The 17,056-nt window shown below is 37.7% G+C and overlaps 1 protein-coding gene across 2 annotated transcripts in view; it reads right to left on the bottom strand.

Annotated features, from left to right (window-relative positions):
- Positions 1-13,892: 13,892 nt before the first annotated feature.
- CRPPA (CDP-L-ribitol pyrophosphorylase A) overlaps positions 13,893-17,056 on the bottom strand; it is a 289,217-nt gene continuing 286,053 nt past the window's right edge. For both annotated transcript variants that reach the window (XM_032873929.1, XM_032873920.1), the window contains one exon: positions 13,893-14,687. In XM_032873929.1, the coding sequence (XP_032729820.1) occupies positions 14,583-14,687 (105 nt within the window). In that variant the 3' untranslated portion in view covers positions 13,893-14,582. The remainder of the gene's footprint in view (positions 14,688-17,056) is intronic.

Raw genomic sequence — 17,056 nt, 5'->3', positions numbered from 1 at the left:
TTTGAGAATTTGTCCATGTGTCATTTTTAAAGCAAAGTGATCTATGAACAGACGATATTAGCCTTGGGGAAAATAAAAGAAAGTTTATTTTCTTATATCCTCTACCTATTGCTAGTTCTTTTTGCCATGTCTCCTACTAGCCCCTTCTTGCCACCCTGCCACACCAGAGGGCCATGGTTCTTTAATCCTACCTTCATTCCCTGCTCCTTGGGTGAAGGAATGGGTGAGAAGAGCAATTCTTGAGACAAGATAAAGCAGAAGGGAATGGTAAGAATCTGGTATTTTTCTAAAAATTCTGATTAAAAATTAAATAAAAATTATGATTTAGCACTGTAATTTTCTACCTTGAAAAAACATTATTTTCATAACAGAGACTTCAGAAAGCAAACTTCAACTAAAACTTATTTGTTGGTATATCAGTGCCTCATTGTAGCTGTAATAAATTACCATAAACTTGGTGGGTTAAAACAACCCAAATGTATTATCTTGCAGTCCTATTGGACAAAATTCTAACATGGATCTCAAAAGGCTAAAATCAAAGCGGTAGCAGGGCTGCATTTCTACAGGTTCCAGGGGCAAATCTATTTCCTTGCCTTTTCTAGCTTCTAAAAGACACCTGGATGTTGTTTTGTGACCCTTCTTTCATTTCACAGCCAGCAAAGATCCATCTCCCTGACCATCCCTCCATTGTCAAGCCTCCCTCTGACTCCTCCTGGAACTCTCTTCCACTTTGAAGGACCCTTGTGATTTCTGCCACCAAGGCCCCCCCCCTCCCCGAAATATAATGCAGTAGAATCTATTTAGAGTAGTTGACCAACAACCCTAACTTCATTTCCAATCTTAATTGTCCTCTGCCATGTAAGGTAATGTACACACAGGTTGTGGGAATTAGGATGTGGACTTCTGTTGGGACTCTCTAGCGGACCACCACTAGGGAGGGTCGTGGTAACATGGTAATTATTCGTCATCGAAGAGGCCCTCCCTTTAAAGGGAGATGCAAGATGCAATTCAAAGAAGCGGTGGGACCAGGTCAGGAAGACTGGGCAAGTGATTTAGTGATAGTATTAACTGTTCAGGAGGGGGTTTGTTTGGGTAGAGAAGGCAAATACACTTCTGTGGGAGCTTGGATTTTAGCCTTGAGTCTTCAGCACAGGACTTGTGTGCCTTTGTCAAAGCCACTCTGTCTGGAGTGCAGGTCCCTCTCTGAAGTCAACATTTGGATCTGATGCGGTGCCTGAACCAACTCAAGTAATCTCAAAGTGAAAGTAAGTAAGATAGCTTTGGCTATTTCCAGCCCAGAAGTTTTGTATTTTAAAGAAAATGAAAACTTTAAAATTTGTGTCAGCCACTAATTAGGGGAAGTATTTCTTTTCTTCAAATATCTTGCATGTGAAGCACCCCAGACCACTATTGAGGCCATGTGTAATATCTGTAGGATGGCGATTCTGAGCTTTTGTCTGGGTTACTTCCTTCATGTTTTTATGGTTACTGGTCCATTCTTCTTCACTTTCTCCTTCTACTAGACTATAAATTTCTCAGAGAGGCATCACAAACGAACAACAGTGGTCACACATGCTCATACCTATAGAAGCCTCGCAGTGAAGACAAGGACCGAGTCTGATCACTAAGGAGTTCTAGGGCTTATGGAAGGTGAGAGCATGTGCCCCAGTGAAAAAGGAGTAACTACTCCTCAGACTGGGATCACTTGCCTTGTGTGGGGGTGAGGAGGGTGGAGTGACCTTCTTGTTAGATAGCTGCATTTTTACAATGAAACGCTACAATTTTCAAACATAGGCAACAATTTCATATTTTAATGTAAATACTAAAAAAACCATACCCATGGGTAAAGTCCAGCTGGAGGGCTTCCAGTGCATGAATTCTGGATTTAATTCCAAATTCTGAGTTTTCTAGTCCTTATAGAGCTCAATGCGATCCAACATCACCCAACATAACAGATATACGTAACAATGTTCTCACGTGCTTGGGAAAAAGAACATACCTGTGTACTGAGTAAAGCGTAGGACTATCCAATATTAAAATATGACTTGATTTTTTCAAACATTTCTCCATTTTATTTTTATGATTTCCTATGAATCCAATGCACCTTTAAATAAAAGTCCTTCTCTATCAAAGCATAAATCAAGTTCAGAAAACAATTTTGATAGGAGACATGTGTGAGAGGAAAGATTAGGCTTGTGATTTTCATTGTACGATCATTACAGTCATTGCCGAGAGACTGAACATCATAAAACACTGAAGATCATCGAGGGCTGAATCCCATGTTTTGAAGGCCAATGTCAGTAAAATAAGTACAAATACATTTCACAACTTTTCTGACAGAGGAAAGTCTGCAAAACACACACACACACACACACACACACACACACACACACACACTACCGTATATAAGCATGTATGCATGCACAGACAGAGATGTGGACATACTCTGTTTTCCTGCTGAAACAATCAGGGTGCAGGATGGCGGCCAAACAAAAAACACAAATCCTACCACCAGGTGGAGCTTAGCTTCCATTAAAGCATCAGATCCAGAAAAAGATTTCAAGAGCTTGTTTAAATTACTTGTGCACCTAAAGAAAAGATTGAAGTAAAAGGTACACTTTAAAGGAGACTGAGCTTTAAAAGCCCACTACAAACGCCAGTTATCAAGGACTTTAAGTACTTTTCATAAGAGTGCACAAAGGATTGGGTGCTCAGGGGCCACTCATAAATGATCTGACAACTGACTTCCTTCCTGTCCTTTTCCTTTACCTCGTAGGAGAATGTTGTTAAATTCCTAACCACTTAAGCCCTCTCTGTTAAATAAAAATCACAGATACTACTGTAACAGGACCGAATGAGTAAAATTACAAGAGTTTAATTATAAAATTATGCAAAGACTGAAAGTATTAAGTTACCCATCAGAACATGTTAGATGAAATTAAATTTCAGTGCATAAAGCATCTAACGCAGTGCCCGAAAAAACTGGTAATAAAAGTTACTTCTGTTATAGCTGCAAATGAGACAACCATTTCATGATTAACCCCAGCCAAGTCAAGGTTCTCCACGTCTATGAAAAGCTATGTGCTCAAAGCATATGTAGGCCTTGGAGAGCAACCAATTACAAACCCAAATATGGTGTTTGTCCTCAAACCAAGGAGAAAAATGCCATACAAATTAGTGTAGCTGACTCTGCATGTAAACTGAGTGTTAGGAATTGATATCCTATAAGTCCTCTCTGAATGGAAAGTTCAGGGAAGGTATACTAGTAGAACAGAAAAAGGACCGATAATTGAAGGAAGAATGGGAAATTAATCAACGGAGGATAGGAGCCACGTTCCTGGGGAGAGCAAGAACACAAGTCAAAGTGACAGCAGCTGTGTGCTCAGAAAGCCCACATGTCTGATTGCACTGCAGGTGCATTTTGGCCTAAAGAGCAGAACTAGACAGGAAATAGAGAGGTGGATTTAGATGATGGGGCCTGGTGAAGAACAAAGGGTGGGTGTGCTTGCTAGAGAAGCAGGCAGAACATTCCTGAAGATTGTGGGTCAGTAATGCAGAGTGAGGAGAGCATCATTTATGTGGCTGACTGAAGGGAAAGAAAATCTGAGAGGTTTCCTCAGTATTAAGTCTGTTTGCCTACCAAACTTCTACACCTGTTACCAACATTTACTGTTCTAGATTCAAGGAAAATAGAAGTGTGTGAAACATGTCCTCTACTTTTAAATTGTCTAGTGGTAAAATACTGTAAGTTCTGTAATGGCCAGAAAGGAACTATGTAAATATAGATGCAGAGGTAATGATTAAACTGTGTATAAAAAAAGATAACAGAACAGAGGTCAGGCAGTAACAATGTGTTAAAATGTGCAAGGCAAAAGAACTGCGTTACCAGGACATGGTAAGAGGTTTGCTGGTGCGTGTGGCATGTAAGGCATGAGTAGCTTATAGTAATAAGGGCAGAAACTGAAATGATGGCAGAAATGGAGACATGAGCCTAGATTTAATGGATAATTCAAAGAAAGATACAGAGTTGCATAGGAACACTGTGGAACAAGGTTAAACAACACAGTCCAAAACTCCCAAAGAGGGAGAAGAGGGAGCACTAGTAATATTGACAAGAAGTGAGTATGGGGAACAAATCAAACTTGAGAAGGAAAAAAGAACCTTCGTTTTTTATTAAGTTTAACTTCATAGTAACAGATCCAAGAGTAAACATTTTGGGTAAGCAATTGGCAATATGACCAACTTCACATGATATTCGTTGGGTGGGGGAGGGGGTTCAGGACAGACCATACAACGACGCTGAAATAAGTAGCAGTCGTCATTGGCAACCCTCTTTTAATACCTACTATATGGAAGCCGGGATTACTTGAATAATTCATTTGTATGTTGTTCTTTGTGCTTCTTCCTCCCACTTATATTTAGAGCTTGTACCCTGGCTTTATTCTTGCTGCATGGAGTTTGGAAAGGGGGAAGGCAGAAGAACCCGAAATTATAGGTTCTGCTGTTCTGGTGTAAAAACCAAATTCCATTAGACTTACTAATGATCACTAGGTAATGGGAACAGAGGAAGGACTTTGAGGCAGGAAGAGAAAGAGATCTAGAGATCAGGAAGGTGGTGATGGGACCCAGGCTGGGGTTGTACTGTTGGCCCTGTGAGGACAGTGGGGACTGAGAGCAGAGGACCAGAGCAGCAGTTATGATGCTCTGATGTTTCTTGAGACCCATGGATTTCCTATATCCCTGATGTGAGAGGCACCTGCAGGATGCCTGAAGTCAACTTTTAGTCTAACCCCATAGGCTGGAGGCTTGAAATCAGAGCTAAGTTGATTTAAAAAAAAAAAATAGGTATTTTTAGACACATGAATTTATGAGTTGAGATCCGACACATTACAGAGGCTCCAATGGATTCTTAGAGATCACGTGATCTAGGTGTTCCATCTCTCTTGCTAAACAAGACTATACATTTCTCAAGGGTTTATATCCCAACAGATAAAGGCTTAATTAAAGAGTGTTGATACTGTTGAGAGATTGAAATTAAATTTCATGCCTGAAGGGGACCTTAGCAGGTTACTGTTACATTTGATGAAAACTGGCATTAACCAGATAGTAAAAACTTAATGCTTAGCCTCAAGGAGATTACATCTTAAAAGTGGACAGAGATGTATAAAGGGAACATTTCAATAAAATATGTAATCAGTTAGTGAAGGTATCTACTGGTACTATGTCAAGACTGTTAAGAGAGAATGTGATGCCTTACATGAAAGGTTGGGGAGAAATTAAGTAGGATCCTAAGTCAAATCTTAATAACAAAGGCCATAATGAAACAAAGGATCTTCCACCTCAAATATCCAAGGTTTCTCTCCTCTGAACTCCTATCAACACGAAATATACCACTTACTTCCCTTTACCATATTCTCCATTGTCATAATTTTCATTTGTTTTTCTCACCTTTCAAGAGAAAATGCCATGGAGAATAGGAATCCTATTTTATTTCCTTGCAGAATTCCCATAGGACCTGGAGGTCTTGAACATAAGAGACACTCCGTAACTTGGGATTTGGTCTCCTGTGTAGTTCTCATCTTACACACCAGGAGACACACATCTGTTGCTAATGACTAACTCTGCCAGTTGGCCTGAGGCCCACAGAAGAAATCAAAACGAAAACTGGAACACAACTCATTAAGTAGATTCTCTACAGTTTTTATCACCGTATCTATTATTAGTCATTTTTTAGTGTCGTTTACAACATCTCTTATAGTTACTGATAACTTTTCAATCCTATTAATGAGAAGTGTGGAGGAAACTGAAAAAATGTCAGATCTTGGTACTGGCCACGCCACCTGTGAGTTGTGTGATCTTAGGAACCTCACTGGCCTGTAGGAGCCTCAAGCTCTTCTGCTGTGAGCTAATTGAGCTCTCATGACAAGTATGTCAGATATGCAAAAACTATTAGGAAAAGATTAAAATGCAACTTAATGGTAACTAGTATTGAATAAGCTACTCTTTTGCTCTAATAAAGATGACAGAGATTCTATAAAGAAAAAAAGGCAGAGTCCTTCTTTTACATACTTCACCCTTACTTGGTGTCATTTTTCAAAATGGTCTTCTTTAATTTATTCAAGTCTCATAAACTATCTCTCCCAGTAAGATAGGAGATATTTTTGGAGAAAAAAAAAATCATTTTCTTAGTGTTGCAAGTTTTGGCTAGGACTCAAAAAATCCAGACTTCAAAAAATGTATCAATCTTCACACTATTTTCTGGTTAATGTGTTGGCCACATGACCATTTGTCTTGAAGAGAGGGGATGAGCATGCTGTCACCCACTTGGGAGAGTGTCTCATCTTGAGATATGACATAAGCCAGGTCCTTCAAGTGGGGGTGCCGTAGAGGGTAGGCACTGCTTGCTCTCTGGTCCAGAAGTAAAGGAGTCCAAACCTTCAGCAATGTAGTGTTTCTGAGAGTGAGCCAAGGGGAGGCAGGCCAGATGTGAGTGACAAACCTACCTCTGCTTTTCACTCATGGCAGAACATATCCATGCAGCAACAGAAAGATGACTGCAATTTTAGGGAGCGTCCGGCCTCTGTCTTCTTGAATCGCTCCTTGATCTAGCTCTCTAAGGGCAAGTGTAAGAGTGAGGTGTAAGTGAGGTGTAAGAATGTCCAAGATTGATACCCTGACTGCAAGGACAGTCCCTCCTCTGGGGCCGCAGTGGGACACACAGGGAGAGCCAAGACGAGGGGCGGCAGAGCCCAGAGCGGCTGTCTCATGAGCGTCACTAGTAAGAGAGGTTATAGCATGGCGACACAGTGAAAAATAAAGAGTAAAAGAAACGAAGGGACTTTTTTCTAGAGCTTTCGTGAAATTGCAGGGAGGATACTATGAGTCAGGTTGGCCACTGGTGGAAACCACACGAGTTCGTTTTAATAAGGTGGGTTTAAAAAACGAGTGTAGAGGCACTTGGATGTCGTTAAGCGTCTGCCTTCGGCTCAGGTCATGATCCCGTGGTCCTTGGATTGAGCCCCGTATTGGGTATTGGGTTCCCTGCTCAGTGGGGAGCCTGCTTCTCCCTCTCCCTCTTTCTGCTGCTCCCCTACTTGTGCTCTCTCTGTCTCTCTCTCTCTCACTCTCTGTCAAATAAATACAGTCTTTAAAAAAAAAAAGATTGTAAAATCACTTGACATCAGAGGCTAGGTCAAGCCTCCATTACTAAATTTATACAATTACTTAAAAATTGTGTTGAATCTGCATTGCCAATTGGTATTGCTAATAATGCAAATTACTATGTACAAATATGTATTTATTATGTATGAGGAGGTACAATATATTTTCTCTATTTTCCCTATTTGAGACATACTCTGCTAAATCAGTGACAGTGATCTCTATAAGTTTTTACACATGCATACAAAACATGAGGTCACTGTACAATTATTTTAAAACAATTCTTATAAAAAAACATGGACATAAAAAAACATATCTACATTTTTTTCTCTTTCTCTACATTCTCAGTCTCCACATATATGTCCACACACACACACACACACACACACACACACACACACAGTACACAGAATATCAAAGAAATTAATGAAGATATCGTAATGGCAACAAAACTTTTAACAGCTTAAAGGAAACTAAAATTAAGAGGAAGTTTTACGTTTAAGTTTTATTTCTGGGTCAAAGGAAATAAAGAGACCACAATTTTCAATCCATATGTTGAGAAAGATAGTTGGAAAAAAGAATATATCAAAAAAACACTAGAGGAAAAATCCCCAATCTACCAAACTGCTATTCACCGCAGTCACAGATCTATGCAGATGAGTAGCATTATTAATTATTAGTGATAAAGATAAATAATTTACATATTATATACTTTATGTGTTAAAATAATATCAAGCAGTAGCCTCAGAGTTGAAAGTTTGTTGCTATTAAGGAACTAAACGTCAGTGAAAGAAAAATGAATTCTATTTAGGCAACATACATACATTTGGGGAAAAGTAGTGGTATGCATAACCCCATGATTAACCCAAATCTTTTAATACCCATTAAGATTCCCAAGTTAAAGCCAAGAATATGTGGTCTATAACTGCTTGTCCTGGCTGTCTCATGAAAGCATACTGCACCGATCATCAGTTCCTGATTCATGGTAGAACTTACGGATATTCCCACTGGGATACTCAAAATTCTTAATTTGTTTACACATTTTGGCTTCTTTCCAGATTTTATGTGAACAGTAACTGATCCAAGAAACAAACAGGCGGAAATGTCTTTGAATAGCATTCTTTTACTATCAGGTCATACATACCTCCATTCAGTATAACAGGGAACTGAATTCCTGAACTGGGCAGTTCAATAATACATTTTTAACACTCAGGGGGGATTAAAGAGAATGATTTCCTATTCAAACAAGAAAAGAAAAAGGAACTATGAACTTAACAGGGTCTTAAAAACACACACAGGATGGAAGAGAAATTCCTTCAAACTATTGAAAAAATTAGTAACATGCAGATTTTATCAACCATTTCCTTCTCCGCAAAGGGATGTTTTGTTATCCACTTAGACTGAAGAGCTTGCCTTCAACCAAATTAAGGGCGCAGATGTAAAGAATAAGAAAGGGGAAAAAAAGAAAAACCTCACATACCAACAAACCAAACAATTTCAATAGCCCATTTTATAATGAGGTAGAACAAAGAACAAAATGGATAGCTCCAAAATGGCAAAACTCCAGACAGTTAATCTTCAAGATGCTTTGCCAAACCTTATCCAAATAACCCAATTATTATAGTCTACAGACTAGTGGAAATTCTTACAAAATTGGCTTCCTTGTGGAATCTCAAATCATGTCTCCACTCAGGTCAAAAAAATCACTAGGAATGCCTTGGTGAAGTTTTTGCCTCTGGGCTCAACTGTAATTTTGCAAAATGGAAAATGAGGGGATGCATCCAGGTAAAATTCTGGATGTGGATTTATAACATTTTTATTTTTTTTTAAACCGTAAGTAAAGAACAACCGTTCCTAGTCATAATCTAATTCCCTGAAAAACTGTCCTCAAGAGTCAGAAATTCTGCGTTCCCAAACCCAGTTTGGCCTTCAGCGTGCTGGGCCATCAAGCGTTCCTTAAACTCCGCATGTGCCTTTTTGCAACTGTCATGTCACAGGGTTGATCCAGACCTACCTCACAGAGACCCTGCAAGAGTTAATGAAGGCTAAACTGGGAGAAAGAAATGCATTTGACAAGTCAGGCTTTATCTGTGCTGCGAAAGAAACCCAGATGTTGTAACAACTGCTTCGGTTATCTGGTAGCATCCTCACCAAGGAGAGAGTGAATTTACATAATGCATGTCAGCTGTGAAGACATTTTTAAAAATCAAAGATTCCAGGATTTCAGATGGTAAGAGAAAACAATCTGGCTCCCCTCAGGTCTAGCTCATTGCACTGGACAGCATTCGCCCCCATATCTTCCCACTGAGCAAAAATTGTGATATATGCTTTGGACTGTCTAATGGAAGGGGAAGGCTTTGTACTTTTGTCATGCCCAGGCATTTTTCTAGAATTTCCTTTCTCCCATAAACACGAAGAATGGATTTCTACTTCTCTTTTCACGCTGGTTTGTGTTGCTGGGACACAAATGTCTCTATGCAACTCTGGTTCATCAAGAAAGTACTTACTTCTACTTTTTCATCTTACACGTTTATTACTCAAGTATGTCTGATCATTCACTGCCTGAGGGAACTCTTACAACTTTAGAGCCTATAGAGATGGCACTGATACCAACTGTGTGTCGCTACCAGTCCTTGTTGATTTCACTGGCCTATACAGATCCAGGGATGTTCCAAAATATGCTTGGGGGTTGCGGGTAGTGATGGGCAAAGGAAAGGAACACTATAGAAACAATGAAGGACAGTGGGATGGAGCCTTTTTTTTTTTTTTTTCTCTTGCTATTTAAGAAAAAAAAAAGATATTTGAGATTCCCATCTTCAGGGGTCATTTTTTAAGGGATCTTAGAATAGCATGTTTTGTAATATTGCATTGCACAGTGTTTAGGAATATAAGCTCTAAAGTGAGATAAGCCTAACTGAATCTCATTTCTCCCACTTGCTACTTGGGTGAGTCTAAATATGGTTTCTTTTCTTTTTTTTTCTTTTTTGGTTTCTTTTTTTCTTAAATAGAGAATGGTATAGTACCTAGTACACAAAGTTATTACAAAGAAAAAACAAAGGTACATGCAAAGCATGAAGAACGGTTTCTAGAACAATAGTAATCATTCAATAAATGTTAGCCACTTTTATTATTATTTTAAGTTCCTGTATTTTAACTCAAAATCATCTTAGGCCTAAGAAAGTTTAAACTCTTTTGTAAATTTTTCTAAAACATTCAGGTCTATTTTTCTCTTTTCCTGAGTATTGAGAAGGGAAGGAGGTAACCCTCGGAACCTTCTCATACTTTGGGATCATGACTCTGACCAACAATTCTCCTCATAAGCACTCTGCTTTAGCGACATGGGCGTCTCCGAATACATCCCACGCTCTTAAGGACAAATATGTCATGTACCTACACAGGGCTTCTCTCCTTGACTACCACTTGGCGTGCAACAAAAAGTTTCAGAACTCAATATTAGCAAAAAACAAGGAGCATTTATTGAGCTCACCTGTCTGGTGGAGGTCACCTCAACTGGCCTAGGGAGCCCTGCTGATCTCAGCTGGGCTTCTTCATCCGTTGGTTGATTTAATAGTTGGAGATCAACTGATTGGGGCTTTTGTTTTCCTTTCGGAGACACTGGGCCGGGTAGGACATGTTTCTCTCGAGGTGGGGGCAAAGCGGAAAGTGGAAAGGAGCAAGCAGCGACATGCAAGGTCTCTCGAGGCTAAGCTCAGTCATGCACATCCACTTCGGCCTCACCCTACTGGTCAGAGCAGGTTACACGAGGAATCTCAAAGTCAACAACTGCACATACATTCCTCCCATGGGAGCTGAGTGGAGAGAAATAACATTTCTGAACCAGGATTCAATCCACTATGCCCATGCAGACATTGTTATGTGATCACAATACTCTTTTCCACTTGTGACTGAAGAGAACTTTTATATCCTTAACGACCACTGTAATTGCTAGGAAACAGGCTAAATATGAGGGGAAGAAGAAAAAAAATCTAAATGAGACTTCTGATTTTGCAGATTTTTAATATATCCTACAGAATAATAAATCTGATCTTGAATTCTATCTGTAATATAAAACATCACATTGTTATTTTTTTGAGATTACATGTTATATTTATTTCATTGTAACTGAGTTAGTATAAAATATATATACATATATATAAATATATATGTATATATATATACACTAAATATCAATGATAATTGCCATTGGATTTTAAAATACCAGTTAGTATTTATTTATCAATCAGTAATATTTTGTGTTAGGAAAGAATACACTGAGAATCTTTAATAGTGTGTTACTTTTCACTTTAAAAATGTATACATCTTTTACAATTTTGAAACTAAAAATGTATAAGAATATACATAAATGGTACAATGCCCAAACCATCCACACAGCTGGTTCTAATTCACTAATTTTAAACCATACTAATAAATCCTAAAATTATGTATATTTTTTCATTTATTCTGTTTATTTTTTAATTAAACTTTGAAAATAAGTTTGCTCTTCATCAAAATGGCTGTAACATTTTAATTCAAATATTTCTTCTTCCTTGGCCTAATTAGCTTCAACTTTAAAAGGAAATAGAATTTACAGATTTAAGAAAATGTTTTACTGCAACTTGATATTTATAAAATGATCATTATATTTATGTGTATTAAGTAAAATTTGATAATGATAACCAGCATGAAAAAAAAGAGTTTACCCATTAAACCAATGTAAAATGTTTGAAGTGACCACAGTAAGAATGGCTCTGGGTAGAATATAGGGGTCTAATTCTTACCTGTAAATTCATATACTTGCAACAAGTTCTCTCTTAAATTGAGCAGTTTTATGAAAAAAAAAAAAAAAAAAAAACCTGTACCTCTTACCAATATGTCATGAACCAAACCACTGATCACACTGTTAAATTCCACAAAAGTCTAACTAAATTACATTTAATTAATTAGCAAACATTCCAAAAGTAAATAGTCATTCACAAAATTTTGCACAGGTAGAAAACAATTTGAGCAATGCTGAAGCATAACTTACCATTATTTTAAAAGACATTTTAGAAAGTAAAGTGAAAATAGTTCCCATGAAAGAAGCAGTGATGGAAATTTACCAACAAAGTTGCCTCTGGATCTCTTCAACACTAAGAACAAATTTATCCCTCTCTCTTGGCCAAAATTTTTCTCCATTCCCTTCACCCCTACCTGAAATTTCTGTATGTTTGAAAGAGAGCTGGAAAGTCACAAGCTTCAGAACTTTCCTGTGGTCATTGGGATGGTTTGTCCTTCTTTGACCATTCCTCCAAGGTTCACCAGGAGCCTCTGGCTTACTTCCCAGAGCCTCTCAGTTGGATGGCCTTTGCCAGCATCATAATTAAACAGGGAGATGAGCTTCAAACTTATTTTCACTGGTCCTGAGTTTAATCTCTACCTTTTGTTACTAGGCAGTCACATGACTCTCAACAAGGTAGTTAAGATCACTGAACCTCAATTTCCATCTACACAATAAAGGATGTGGGGAGACTTCTTTAAATTATTTTCAAAGCTGACAATCAATTTGTAAACTGTAAGGAAAAAAATCAAATGCTATGATAATGGTGATGATGACAACAGTGATTATTTCAGTCATAATTTAATATTTTATTACCTAAAATCTCATTATACTAAATATTCCCCTTGCCTAGGGTAAAGTCATTAGTCATCGCTTCCAGATAAATTCTTGTCTGGCTTAACAGACCATTAATAATTTGAAATTTAAGGTAACTTAACCAGCACTCAATCCATATAGTAATTTTGCTGTGCCATAGACACAGTTTTTGCCTTTTACTCAAAACCACCTTCTCTTTAAAACCCTGACAATATTTTCCTATTTGCCTTTATATCCACTTCCGAATTTCTTAAAACAGTTTCACCTGAAGACTTCAGAACGTGTAGGGGTGGACCTTTTCACAACACACTCAGCCCACTACCTTAACAACGACCCAGACGTTCTAGCCAGAAATCTACACATTGCCCACATACTTTCAACGTCACAATTTTGAATTAAATCATTTATAATTTTTTATCCTCCCTAGAGAAAGAGAAAGAAAAAAAAGTGGCAAGCCCAGGAATTTAGATCTAAGCTACACTGAAATAACGTATTTCATTTAGGAGAATGAACTGAAGCAATTACTTCACGTCCATTATATTCTACTATTACTTAAATGTAAAATACAAACTCTCCTACTGATATAGGTCCTAGATAAAAACAGGGAAAATCATCCAACATGTTAAGAAGAGATTTCATAGAAATTCTTCCAGTTTATTTTTAACTGGTAACACCTCATGCAACTTTTATAGTTTCCACAAGTAACCTAAGCCTTGGAATCTGACCTAATGTGATTTCATAAATGTAAAAATAGAATAAAAGCTATTGCTAATGATAGTATATACGTTTTTTGCAAAATTTAATGTAAGGGAAAATCATTTACACTTTTAAGATGTACATACCAGTAAAAATTTGAAAGAGTAAGAACTTGATTTTAAAAGACTTTAAAAGGATCAGAGTACCTGGGTGGTTCAGTCGGTTGAGTCTTACTCTTGATCTAGCTCAGGTTTTGATCTCAGGGTCGTGGGTTCGGGTCCTGGATTGGGCTCCATGCTGGGCATGGAGCCTACTTAAATAAAAATTAAAATAAAAAAAAGACAGCAGTATCTATATCAAAAAATAATTTATGACTCTCTACCTTTCAGAAAAGACTAAGATAATTTCACTTTTATGAAGATTTCTGGTCTTCTTTTAAGTATAGGCAGAAAAATCAGAAACTTTTTAAAATAAGTCAAAATTATTTTTCATAAACCAAGGAAAAACACAATTTTAAAACAGAAAAAGCAGGAGGGAACTAAATCTCCTTTATGGATCTAGAGTTATGTGAGCCCAACAGTGAAAATATTTGAACCAGAGTTCCCTGTTATCTCTCTATTTTTTTAAGGTGTCAAAAATCAGAAAACAAGTCAAAATATCACCTGGTAAGAGGACAATTTTAGAATTAAAAATAATTCTAATTTTTTTTTACTAGTTTTATGATAGTGTGATTTGCTAGTTAACACAGAAATAAGATCACAGTTGAAGTTTTCTAAATTTTCATTCCTAGGAGGATTAGCTCACCCGTCACGTTTTCTATTTGATTTTTCATGCCTTTGCAGAAGATTATGTAAAGGTTATTACTTTCCATTTGCATATTTTCTGATTAATTTATATTGGACACGCACAAAAGTGTTTTTTTTCCCCATAGATATAAACACGGATTCATTTCTATAACCCAAACATCACATTCTACAAATTGTGAGACATGAAGGACAACTTAAACATTTTACCATATGCAGTAGGGAGGGAAGAATGGCAGAGATGCCTAGGTAAATGTTTCTAAAAACCCACTACGTAATTTTCTCTGTGTTCTTCATGCTATCAGTAGTTGACCAACAAGTCCAGAATTTCTTTCTTTGATTAAAGTGGTAATAATCGTGGCTCCTTCTCTTAAACTTGCTTGTAGCTTCTGCTCATCCTGGAAATAAAAAAGGATTAAACAATAATTATTTTAAAAAGAAAATACGTCACACATTAAATTTAATGGTTTCTTTACTCTTTTAATATTTCTTCATTTTTAGTTTTTTTTCCCCATCAGCTTTATAGAGAGATAATTGACAGGTAACATTATGTAAGTGTGAAGTGTACAATGTAATGTTATGATATACCTATGTGTTATGAAATGATTACTACAAAAAGATTAGTTAATCCATCACCTCATACAGTTACCATTGAGAGGGTAGTGAGAGCATTCAAGATCTACTCTCTTAGCCACTTTCAAGTATACGATATTAACTATAGTCACCATGCTATATATAATCCCCTTACAACTGGAAGTTTGTACTCTTTGATCAACATCTTCCCAATCAGCCTCTCTCAACTACTATCCTCCTGTTTTTATGAGTTCAGGGAGACACTTTTCAAGGTCCCCTGCTCTTTGGACTTGGCATTCTATGGAACTCAGACAGTCACTGGTATGTACGTGGTCCCTCCAATAAAGGAGAAATGCTTTTGCAAGCACTTTTCATTATATACAAAATGTATCTCCCGCAGATACCAGGAAAACACTGACACACTTTCAAATGCTAGCAGCATGAAACAAAAGAATTCCCCTTAATCCTATATCTGACCAACTCTGGCTCTTCATACAAGTGTGAATATTTCATTGATGATACAAGCCTTTCCTTCATCTTTCTGCGTGCTCCCCAATAAGAGACTTTGTTATAAACTTTGAACACCAGTCTGGGAGGAAAAATAAAAAAAGGCTTGCTGTTTGTGAAGTGAGGTCAGGCGCATTAGTGAAATGAGTTTCTCACAAGTTGCTAAAATGTGGTTTTGCCTGTGAAATCATTTTGCTTATGAATATATGTTTATTCCAACTGTTTAGGTTTCTTGAGAGGGATGAAGGGATGATAATATGAAGGGGAAGGGAAAGTCAAAACAGAGCTAATATCTTTAGAGTCTCTGTATTATGAATTGTGCTAGGTTCGAAAAGAGGGACCTGGTAATCAACTTCTAAATGCTGACTTCATCCTTAATACCCTTTCCTAGTGTTAGGTGTATCGCTGGTACCTACTGCATCTACCTTCTTAACATTTCTTGAATCCATTTACTCCATTCAAATTGGTGCTGCCAGCAAAACATCTCTATCCTAAATTACAGGAACGATCTCGTAAACAGTCTCTCTGAAGTCTTGTCCTCTTCTGCCCCGTTTCCCACACAGCAGTCAGAATACTTATTTTAACATAGAGATCTGATCACATCACTGCTCTGCCTAAAATCCTTTCAAGGCTACCTCCGAACTCCAGGATCAAGTCAGAACTCTTTACCTTTTTATCCTTCCAACCTCTTCCTGTCATTCCCTTATATTCCTCCCTCAATTCCCCAAGCCACACAGAACTGCTTAAGACTGACCAAACAAGGTATTTTTCTAAACTTCCCCTCCTTTGCCCCAGCGAATCCCTTTGCCAGGAAAGCTATCTCACACCCTTTCTAGCTTAGCTGACCCTAGTTATTCCTTGTGGTTCCACTCAGTTATCACTGGTTGCAATCCACTTGGACCCCAGCCCCCAGCCCAGATGGGTGAGGCAACTCTCTGTTTCCACAGCTATTAATTCCTCCAGCACATTGAATTCTAATAGTCTTTTTAGTTGACCATCTATTCCACCAGATGATGAGTTTCTTTATGTGAAGAATTTTTCATTTTGTCTTTGAATACAGAACACTTAGTTCAATGCCCACCACAGGGCAGCACTCCATAAATTATAACGAACTCAGAGCAAAGGAGGCTATGATAGCGGTATCATCACCCTTTCTGTTTAAGTCATTTGTTAACATTGACCACTTTTGGGTTACTTTGCTTACTCCTATTTGCATATTTGGCAGGAAGCCTGGCAATGGTACAAAGTATATTATCAAAACCTTTCCATTACCACACCTTCACCAGCCCAGAGGCATATAGGTTCACCATCTATGAGGACGGTGATGAGAGACCACCTCTGCTTAAGCTACACTTTTCCATCAATTTCCCTGATTGTGTTCTAAGGCGTAGACCTAGGGAAATCCCACAAGGGATTGAATGGTGACTACTTTGCGTCTCGCAGGTGAGTATTAATAACATTTCAGTACTGGATTTCAAATGCTATACTGGTTTCCTTAATATCACAAGACCTAAATCACACATAAACCATTCTAAAGCCAAATATGTTTGGGCTTAAAATGTGATACACTTATATAGGAGCAGATATCATTCATAAATACATAAACAAACATTCTTAAACTGAACAAAATATCAATTAACTCTAAATATGAATCTGTCACTCTTAATGATTAATTAATTACAATTAT

This window comes from Lontra canadensis, unplaced genomic scaffold (genome assembly GCF_010015895.1).
Source record: "Lontra canadensis isolate GAN:19392208 unplaced genomic scaffold, GSC_riverotter_1.0 scaffold2, whole genome shotgun sequence".
Taxonomy (NCBI): domain Eukaryota; kingdom Metazoa; phylum Chordata; class Mammalia; order Carnivora; family Mustelidae; genus Lontra; species Lontra canadensis.
Note: the sequence above shows the minus strand (reverse complement) of the source record. Positions and strands in the feature narration are given on the sequence as shown.